Source organism: Mustela erminea, chromosome 2 (assembly GCF_009829155.1).
Source record: "Mustela erminea isolate mMusErm1 chromosome 2, mMusErm1.Pri, whole genome shotgun sequence".
Taxonomy (NCBI): Eukaryota; Metazoa; Chordata; class Mammalia; order Carnivora; family Mustelidae; genus Mustela; species Mustela erminea.
Window position 1 is genome coordinate 157,384,792 of NC_045615.1, and position 11,021 is coordinate 157,395,812.

Sequence of the window (11,021 nt, forward strand, 5' to 3'; positions counted from 1 at the left end):
CTGTGTTTAAAAGAATGAATCTGGCAGCAGGTTAGAGATTTTGTCTCTAAACCAAGAAACTATTATAGTAGTTTATTAAAAAAAAATACGACCAGGTATTTCTTCTGTCCCTATGCGCACGTCCCTGTGGCTATGTGGCTTTACCATTCTTCTTATCCCAGGACTTTCAGTGTGAGTTTGACCACGTGACTTGCTTTGACTGATGGGCATTAGCAATTGTGACTCAAACATTTGCATGTTGGGGTTCGCCTGGGGCCTGACTGGGAAACCAGAAATCCCCAAGTGAGGTAGCTTAACGAAGCAGTGAATTTCAACCACGTTTTAAACTTCCTCTTTGCTGCTGTTAACATGCATAACCCACTTCCCCTCAAACCCCATTATTAGAAGTCTCATTCTAGCAAATGATTCTCAGTGGCGTGCACCAGAATCATGAGGTGGGAGGAGGCATGTGTCGTGTGACTACGTCTCTCAGGAGGTTGGTTCCAGCATACGCTATGGCTGCAAAGGGAAGATCACTGGTGAGTTTCATGGGTCGGTCAGTGAACCGTTAACTCAGCCTGTGGAGTTAATGAGCACACAGAGGAAGTCCCATTTAGCCAGATCTGAAAAGGAAGAATCAATATTCATCAGGTGGAAAAATGCAGGAAAGGTATGTCAAACAAAGAGGAGAATGTGCAAAGGCAAGTCCTGTGTTCCCGAGTGACTGATTTTAAGTGGTCATCTCTTTTCTTTCTGTACAACTGAACATACTCTTTGATATTCTAGATCATGCTGGCAGAACTCTATCACCCTCAAGGAAATCTACAGAATTTACTTTGCAGCGTCTACAGTGTGTAGAGAGGTCACTGAAATAAATTGTCATGATAATCGTTGCCTTTCCTCAAAATAGTCCTTATTTGCAGAAACCTGCTTGAAGCATGGCCAAGTCATTTTCCTCTGAATCTCTTTCCCAGAGCAGATTCCATGCAGATAACAATAGGATCTGTGATGATCCTTTTATCTGTGTTTACTGTCCGTTTCAGTAGCTCTAGAATCATCTTAATTCAAGATCTAATACATGTGCCCCCATTTTTTGAAGTTCATGTTGTCACTTTGCTTTTACCAAAAAAACTACGTTAGGTTCTGTTTTCGCTAAGTCAAAGACATCTAAATGAGGATTGTAGCTTTTCTGAAAAAAGAAATAAAGAAAAGATACAAAGCAAAAAGTGTTAAGTATTTGCTTCACAGTGAGCATCACAGAGGCAGTGGACACACCAAGCTGCGGCGGGGGAGGTGGGGCACCAAGCTCCTTCTCTGGGACCTGCACTCAGCAGATCAGCCTTCAGCCACCAGAGCTGGGAACGGTGTCTGTGAGCATCTATGCTTAGTCCCATTTATTTTGTGCATCTGTTAGCAAGAGATGTCCTAAGATGTCAGGAAAGCCAAAGCGAGGTTATTTTTTAGATCTGGGCACGCTCAACATTTTTTCCATATAAATTAACGGCCTAATGCTTCTTTGATTACACTATTTTGGCTTCTGAAAGGCTTCCTAGGAATGCTCTTTCTACTTTTGGATAGCAGGGGGAAGCCTGTACCTGCTTCTCATCCATACAGAATTTTTGGCATTTTTCTTCACACACAAATATACTCCCTCACACCTGAATGCAAAGTAAATAAGTCTTTGAAGGAAATTTTGCCTTAAAGTGCTTCTGTAATTCATTTCAATAAAGCATCTAGAACTCTTTCCCCCACATCTAATAGGATTAATCTTTAAAAGCATCATCTTCTCCAAGCAGGTGCAAACCTTTGTCTGCCCTCAGGGAAAGACCAGCCAATGAGAGATTATTCTGGTGACGTAATGCTTGTTAACTTACTCTCTTGCAGACACAATTGGGGAAGATGCTTTTCAGAGCATCAAACGTATTGAATTTAACTCTTTCTCACCTGACTAATTACAGCTCACAAGCCACTTCTTCTGCTTCGTAAACATGTTGTGTAGGACAGCCCTGAAATAGTTATGCAAAATCACTAGACTAGAGAATTTCTTTTGAACATTGACATCTGTACCAACTGGCATTCTCTACCTTTCTTGGGAAATCAATACTTCCATATCCTGGTTCTTATGGAAATAAATGATACATTTACCCTAGCCAGCAGCAGATAAACTTCTAGTTCTTTCTCAGATACAGATTCCCACGAAAATCAATTCAAAAGGGATAGAGAACTTTATATATTTTTTTTCTTTCCCATCAAAATCACAGCTGAGGGCACCTGGGTGGCTCAGTGGGTTAAGCCTTTGCCTTCGGCTCAGTTCATGATCTCAGGGTCCTGGAATCAAGTCCCGCATCGGGCTCTCTGCTCAGCAGGGAGCCTGCTTCCCCTCTCTCTGCTTGTCTCTCTGCCTACTTGTGATCTCTCTCTCTGTGTCAAATAAATTTTTAAAAAATCTTAAAAAAAAATCACAGTTGACCTCTTGTGACTGTGTACTAACTCAATTTTTCATATTCCTCCACTTTATTTCAAAGATTAAAAAAATACTTGAAACAGCATTTGAATGGCCAGATATGTTCATAGTGACATAATCTTCTGCTTAGTGAGCAGTGCACTGGGCTCTGTTGATGCAAATGAATGCTTCTGAGTATCTAGAGAAACCCTAGCCAGGGCAGGTGAAGACCCACTACCCATCACATAGTGTATTTCTATGAAGTGGTGGGCAAGACGAGATAAATGTGTGCTACTTTCTACTGGTAAAGAGTGCAGAAAAGCAGACACAAGGTGCAGATCTCAGGCAGGTGTGATTTCGTGCACCAGCTTCTTCCCATCCCTCTACCTCCACCCCAAACCTCACTTTTTTGAGCAAAAGAATGCAATAGTAAGCATATTGTGAAAAACCTAATTTGAAAGAGGAGTGTCATGATACCTGAGCAGACCCATGGTTTATCTGATCTGACACCCAGGAAGAAAGCAAACTCCCGACGGCTCGGCCAGCTGTGTCATCGGAGGTGCTGGATGTAATCCAGAGATGATGAGCTGGGAGTACTCGGAGTAAAAATGTCGGAAAGTTACTTTGCTAGAACTTTCCTGTTTCGTTTTTCAGACTCCCCTCCAAACCCTTTGAGAAAACTCTGTTAATTTTTGGCTCATGAGTCTTTCTTGGGACTTTTCTACGTATTCAGGTCATGGTATTCCGGTTGCATTGGGCTGGGGTGCAATTATGGAACCGTAGAATGTTTCAGACCTGACTGTAAACAGCATCTCTACCACTCTAACTTCAGGGAGACACACTTTCTCTGTCTATTAAAATGAAATAATAATCCCATAGGAGTCTGAAAAACAATCTGAGGGTTTTGAAGGGGTGGGGGGTGGGAAGTTGGGGGAACCAGGTGGTGGGTATTATAGAGGGCTCGGATTGCATGGAGCACTGGGTGTGGTGCAAAAATAATGAATACTGTTATGCTGAAAATAAATAAAAAATAAATTAAAAAATAATCCCATAGGAGTTATTTAAATAGTACTTATAAAGTTCTTAGCAAGTCGAAAGTATTCAATCAATAGTAACTATGGTTATTACTACTTTTATATATGCATTATTCCAAGCCACTTAACCTTTCACAGTTGAAAACTGCATTATATAAAATGACTACTACCCACAGCAGATTCCCTGACATAAATTTTATCAACCTTTTGATTGTGAAATGAACCATTCTGTTTTCCCTTGAAGATTTAGTTGTACTTGATTCTTCATTTACCACGTCATCCAGTTGTCTTTTATTTTTATCCATTAATATTTCAGAGTCAGAACTTTACAAATACATGATTTTAAATACTATCAGAATAAAGAATAGTAGCATAGGACATTTCTTCTAGAGATTCATTGATATTTTAAGGCCATGGCTTTTCCAATTCTATAGTAAAGTTCCTGGAAGGCACTGGTCATGCAAATTAGTAGCTTGAGGTTTTCAAGCTAATTTTCAATTAACTTAAACTGTTTGTATCCACTGACACATTCCTGCAAATTGATTTCAGATTTTAAATTTCAAGGGCTAGGGGCACTTAGGTGGGTCATTCAGTTAAGCATCTACCTTCAGTTCAGGTCAAGATCCCAGTGTCCTCGGATCAAGTCCTGCGTCGGGCTCCTTGCTCAGGGCAGGAGCCTGCTTCTCCCTCTGCCTGCTGCTCCCCCCGCATGTGCACTCACTCTGTCTCTGACAAACAAATAAAGAAAATCTTTTAAACAGTAAAGATAAAAATAAATAAATCTGAAAGGCTATTACGTTCACTTTATCAAAATTTACTGAATGCCTGACCTGTACATGGAGAGACTCTAAGATGAAACCCAACGGTGACAGCACCCAGCCGTAAAGTCTTGGTTGCTACCATCCAGGTACCAGTGCCTGGCAAAGGGAACAGACAGCACAGTGTGTTAGTTTCCATGACAGAGTTGTGTATAAAGTTATCGGAAATACAGGAAGGGGGGCTTTTAATTGAACACTGGTGAGTTTTTGAGGAAAATTATAGCCAGGTAATATTTTATTGGCTTTCAAAGAATAATAAGGATTCTCTTATTTGGATAAAGTAGAAGAGTATTCCAGGTGGAAGGAATAGCCAGGGTAAAGGAGGAAAGGATTGCGGACTCATAGCTATTTGTGGATGGCTACTGACCTAGGCTAGTGTTTGGTATTGGATGGATGTGTGGTGGGGGAAAGAAATGTACATGTGTAGAGCGGCTTTTTGGAAAACTAATCTGTTACCTTCCAGATCATAAGTATTCTCATCTTTGTTACATACCATGAGAAAATCGATAATACATACTAGCGGGATTTTTTTTTCCTTTTTTGTGATGTCTTTAAGCCTATTTGTGCTTAAACGAAAGAACCCTATTCCTTTTTCTTCCTATGATTAAAAAAAAAAATTCTAGTGTACTATTAGACTTCAAATAAGGTAAGTGTAAATTTTACAAACCCTATTTCAACAAAGCAGTATAAATTGTACAAAAATAATACTTGAGATCCAGATAACATCTGTTAGTTTTGATTCTTATAGAAGCATACACGAGCAAACTTGTATAAGGCCATACATCTAAATAACATGTGACTAATAATGTCAGAGTATGCATTAGAGCAGTATTGTCGATGCCGACTTCGTGTAAGAGTTGCCTGGGAAAACCTCATTGTTTGTCTTCACATGGTGAAGCATAAAACCATCGGTCAAAGCATGGAGCCATTCACGTGTGATAATGCGGGTGTGAAACATTCTTAAATAAAACTTGCTGAAAGTTCTCTGTCATTTTCTTTGAGTTTATTCACTGAATAAGAAGGCTGCATACCTTAGGACAGGACTATGTGTATATGCTCAGTAATTCAAGTATGTTCGGTGATTTTTATTAGAGGTGCACTGAAACGTATTATCCACACATAAGGGATGCTATTGTTAGAACAGGAATTCGTCAATTTAACAAATGATGTGTGCTGAACTGTCTATATCCTGTTCCCCCTTTGTGACCAATATCATGTATTTTAGAAGTAGATCACCGGAATTACAGGTAGTTGAGTCCCTCCTGGGTTATATCATCGTGTAAAAGCAACTGCGTGGAGATTCAACCCACCTCTGAGGCTGACTAGATAACATACACAGGATTATCTCTCTAAGTGCGTGAGTGTTTATAGGCTACCTCATTCTGAAGTGTTTAGAGGTTCTTAGAGTTATTTGTGTAATGAAGGAAAATCCACTCTAGTCTCTTAAATTCGTGAAACAAGGAGCCTGGAACAGGACTCTATTGCCATGACAGCCTATGTAAGCAAACCAGAATCTAAGCCTATAAATGCCTCAAGGTTACACAGTCAAATCCTGAGGACAACCGGTCGCAAGAAGCCAGTTGGGCTCTAAGTGATAGCCTATCCACAGTGACCTTGCTTTATTTCCACCTCTTCTCTTGGAGTCTCTGGCCAGCTCCTTGCTGGTGGAGCACTCCTGACCACTTCCAGGTCGCTGCTGTCCAATACAGACTGATAAATGCTCAAATAAACTCTTAAAAACTTTTGGGGTGCCTTGCTGTGTCAGTTAGTAAAGTCTGCAACTCCTATTTTTTTTTAAGATTTTTTAAAAATTTATTTGAGAGAGAGAAAGACAAAAGAGGGGCAGAGGGAGAGGGAGAAGTAGATTCCCCACTGAGCAAGGAGCCCGATGTGGGTCTCCCTTCCTGGACCCAAGATCAAGAGTCACAAGCTCAGGGCACCTGGGTGGCTCAGGTGGTTAAGCATTTGCCTTCGGCTCAGGTCATGATCCCGGGGTTATAGGTTTGAGCCCCATGGTTGGGTATAAAAATTACTTTTAAAAAAATCTTTAAAAATATGTTTTATATGCCTCAGTTTATCTTTTAACAAGTTATTTAAAAATTCTCAGGAAAATTTAAAAATAAAGATGGCTTTCTGTTTTCTCCGTCAGCTGTAAAGAAGAAGGCTGGCTTTATCACTCCAGTTCCAGGAGGTGTGGGACCCATGACGGTGGCAATGCTTCTGAGGAACACTCTTCTGGCAGCTAAAAAACTCATTTACTAGGTCACATGAAAGAATAAAACAGAATGAAATCATGCTCTTTATTTATTTGACAAAGGGCAAACACCTTTATATTTTACTACAAAGCTATTTATTTCTACATCGTATTTATTTTTTCATGGATGGAGTCGTCGTGGATCAGATGATTCATGCAACTTGACGCATTTCCTGCTCACGGATTTTGAGTTTTAGAGGAAAAAAAAAAAAAGAAAAACAAACAATTCCAGTGAAAACTTTGGTAACAGTGGTTTATTTTGTGAACAATATTTGTTCATAATATTAAACAGTAAAGGGCTCATAATAAATGAATATATTTTTGACACAAATATCGCACACGATATGCTTTCAACAGATGTCTTATCAGCCAAATGGGTGCCCGCGGATGATATAATTGAGATTTTGACATAAGCAAGCTCCATTTTTATATATTTTATGTTTATTACATGCTGAAAAAGAGCTTGCGTGCTAAAAGATGAAATATTAAAAGTAAAATCTTGATTTCATGTGTCTCCCAGATGGATGCTGTGAGGCATCTTAAGGAGAAATGATACTCCATTCAAGGTAAGAAAAGTAAACAAAGAAGGCAAAAAAAAAATGCAGTGCTGCTTAGAAAGGTAGTGGTCATTTCAAACTGTGAATGACTACTTGCCATAGTAAAAATGTAATGAGAATATGTTAGGCTTACATGTAATTTCTTTCTTCTAGAAAAATATTTGGATAATACCTCCCTTGAGGAATAATGGAAAATCCAAACCAAACAAAACTGTGGTTGTTTCTTCCCACAAATAGTAGAAAAATATGGTATAGTATGAGTGAGGACTACATTAAAGAATGAAGGTTTGTTCATAGATTCAGAAATTAATAGGAAAATAATACATTTACAATATGCCAAAGCTAAACCTTAGACTCTAACTGAAAATCTACTGCTTTGTTGCCCCCAATTCTTCCCTCTTTTGTTATGGCAGTTGAGTTGGTTCTCAGAGTAGATGCCACATTTCTAACACAATTTAAATTAGGAAATACACCTGAATGTCACTTGAAGGCTATTTTGAGACTACCCTAGTCACTTAATTGTATTGTTTTCATGCCGAATGCCGGTGTGTTTATGTACCAGTAACGATTCTTACCCAGTGCATGTTTTTATCAGTGTGTGCCCCTGATCAATTGTGTGAATATAGTCTAGATACTTATAATTAATCATATTTCAACTGTATAATAAAAGCGATTTGAAGAATACCTGTCTTCTTTCTTCCTTAAGATATTTATGAGATTTTTTTTCATGTATTTGTTACCTCTTTCTTTTTTCATGGTTTCAAGTTTTTATTTAAATTCCAGTTAGTTAACATATAGTGTAATATTAGTTTCAGGGATAGAATTGTTACGTATTTCTTTACCGCCTACTGGGGAAATGTACAAGTTTCTTCAGCATGCAAGGAAAGGTTCTATAGTCCATTCCAAAGTCAGTCCAGACCAATCTTTGTGTGGTAACCTCGACAGAAGTTTACATTCAGTGCTCCCAAGTAAACATTTCAGAAAGGGCCCCAGATTCCCCCAAACAGACAAAACTGACCCAAAATACATGTACATGGAAAAAGTAAAGTCTGCAGTTTTGAGCTTACCATCCCCAACCCCCGAAAGTACAGCAGGAATTATTTTGGGAAGATTTCTGCCCCTTGGCTAAGCTAAAATTCAGGAGGGAATCTTTCTAGAGACTAAAATACTGGAAAAGAGAAATTTTTCTGACATTTGGTAAAAGCGGTAAGGAATAATTTATCCAAGACTGTAGCAGCGGGATCAAGGCGACTGCAATAGAAAAAAACTGAACTCAACTCCAAATACAGCAAAGATGGCTGTGGGTCTGTATCCAATGAGCAGGGTAAGGGGATCAGTAGGTCAATTTACTCTAAGAGGAAATTGATTATATTTCAAGTGTAGGAAAACTCTTGCTAAACTAGCTTACCAGGATTCTTGCTGAAGGCAGGCCAGATATCAAGGGTAAGACAAGGGAACCTGATCAGATATTGGGGAGGGGGTCCTCCATAAACTGACTTAACAGCATTCTTTGCTAAAACTGGGTTCAGCGGGCCTCATCAAGATGACGACTCAGGGGCGCCTGGGTGGCTCAGTGGGTTAGGCCACTGCCTTCGGCTCAGGTCGTGATCTCGGGATCATGGGATCGAGTCCCGCATCGGGCTCTCTGCTCAGCGGGGAGCCTGCTTCCCTTCCTCTCTATCTGCCTGCCTCTCTGCCTACTTGTGATCTCTCTCTGTCAAATAAATAAATAAAATCTTTAAAAAAAAAAAAAAGATGACGACTCAGGAGTCTGACTGAAGTCCAGTCAAGAAGGAAGACTTTGTCAACACATAACGGAGATAAAGTTGGTTCGTTGGTACCATGACTTCATTTATGGATATTTGGGGTGAGTAAAAGGTAGACATCAAAAAGATGACAGCCAGACGGGGCACCTGGGTGGCTCAGGGGGTTAAAGCCTCTGCCTTCAGCTCAGGTCATGGTCTCAGGGTCCTGGGATCGAGCCCCGCATGAAGCAGGCTCCCCGCTGAACAGAGCTCCTCTTTCTGCCTGCCTTTCTGCCTACTTGTGATCTCTGTCGAATAAATAAATAACATCTTAAAAAAAAAAAAAAAGATGACAGCCATGCATCAGGGATTTGGAGAAGTAAATTTTCTTCTCCTGTAAGTCTCTATAAAAAGAATGAAGGGGGATTGCACAATAATACAAAGATATGGAGATGAGGATGAGTTTGGCGAGCAAATATGAAAGCAAGAGTCAGACTGAAATGAATGGTGTGTGTTGGACAGTGGTGGAAATCCAGCCAGATAAGTGAGTAGAGATAGAGAGTGCCTGGATAATTGAGGCCACGTTTGGTGAATTAGGAGAATTGCTGTTAGAGCCTAAAAGATATAATCATTGATTAACATGAGAAAGTTACAAGGGAGCTCATTTTGGAGAAGAGATTATGTTCAGTTTAAGAGTGTCACGTGATAACAAAATACATAAAGTCTCGGTATAACATCAGTCTGGGAAGAGACTAGTGATGAAAATTTAAGAACCAGTACCATGTACTAACCACTAAATCCCTGACCTTGTTGACCATTCTACACACCCTGTGTCTCTACTCTTGCTCAGTAGCAACGGCTGTCCTTAAGAAAGCACCCAGCAGGTGCTAAATGCTTTACTTTTTGTGTTGTTATGGACAAGCTACATTTGATAGATGAGGAAATCGACCCTTGGGGTTATTAAAAAGCCTTAGCCAGGGCCTGATGGATAGTGGACGTGGAATTAGAATTCAAAACAAGGTCTGGGATGATGTGAGTCAGAGCTCACTTCTCTTGTCATTATAGCACACTGCTTCCCTCAGTGCCTCCCCGGCCTGGAATCCTTTCTCTTCTTACATACCTACATCTTCCTTGTTATTCCAGTTTCCCTCCATGGAAACTGCCATGAGAATTTGACGAAGTCCCACCCCTGAACTCTCACAGCCATTTGCACATTCGTGGCCCTTCTCAGTTCCCACCAAGTGCTGTAGTTCCGTATGTGCTTTCCTTAACTCCCTTCAGTACTTTGAGGGCAGAGTCCATGCATGATAACACCACATCCAGCTCAGGGCCCTGGATGTGGCAGGCATTCGATATTGAATGAAGGAATGGCAACTGCATACATGAGAACTACAGAATAAGTTGCGAGAGAGAGAAAGCAATGCACCGACGATCATTGCCTGCCATTGTCTAGCAATGGATTTTTGTTGAGTTACTGGAAGAGTAAGAAAGAAGGCAAGGAAAGAAAAGGAGGGCAGTGGGTAGGGAGGGAAGACGCTTTCAGAGATGCTTATGACCAGAGGAGAGAGATGAGTAAATTAAAAAAAACAGAAAAAGCGACAGAAGGGAAGATAGTGGAGGGTTCTTAGCCTTCTTTCCCCTTTTTCCCACGTGCTCGGATGTGCCTCAAGAAGGAAGGTATCAGTAATGCCACCTCACAATGCCCATTCCCCCATTCTTCAGGATTGGGTAAGGGCCTTTTTGTGAGAAGACTGAAGAAATGAAGGCAGGGGATTCTCTTAAAGAGTGTGTAAGTGGGATCCATTAGTAGGAATCCCAGAGGAAAGACACGCATGAGCTGACTAGAGCGATTTTCTGGTATGTCTTCCGGCAAGTGGTAGGTGAGTTTCTGTGTTATGTGGCCTAATTTCACCAGAGTGGGGAAACCTCAGGAAAGAACAGAGGCCATTCCTCTCAGCCCACATGTGAGTGAAAGCCACAGTTGATTTAATATTTAGATTCTTAGAATAGAGGTAATTTAGTTAAAGTTTGATTTTAGGAGATCCTTCAGAGAATTCCTCTGAGATCCACATGTGGATTTCTAACAGAGAACACAGCTGGGGAAGTAAAAGGGACATGAGATCTGGAACCCGAATAGAGATTTGAGTCCTGACTGTAGGGGATTTGGTACGTCACTCTTTTGAGCCTCTAT

General features: G+C 40.4%; 1 protein-coding gene across 2 annotated transcripts in view; it reads left to right on the top strand.

Moving 5' to 3' along the window:
• The window catches only part of MTHFD2L (methylenetetrahydrofolate dehydrogenase (NADP+ dependent) 2 like), a 126,460-nt gene extending 118,691 nt beyond the window's left edge, over nucleotides 1–7,769 (top strand). For both annotated transcript variants that reach the window (XM_032334580.1, XM_032334579.1), the window contains one exon: nucleotides 6,424–7,769. In XM_032334580.1, the coding sequence (XP_032190471.1) occupies nucleotides 6,424–6,536 (113 nt within the window). In that variant the 3' untranslated portion in view covers nucleotides 6,537–7,769. The remainder of the gene's footprint in view (nucleotides 1–6,423) is intronic.
• The last annotated feature ends 3,252 nt before the right edge of the window (nucleotides 7,770–11,021 follow it).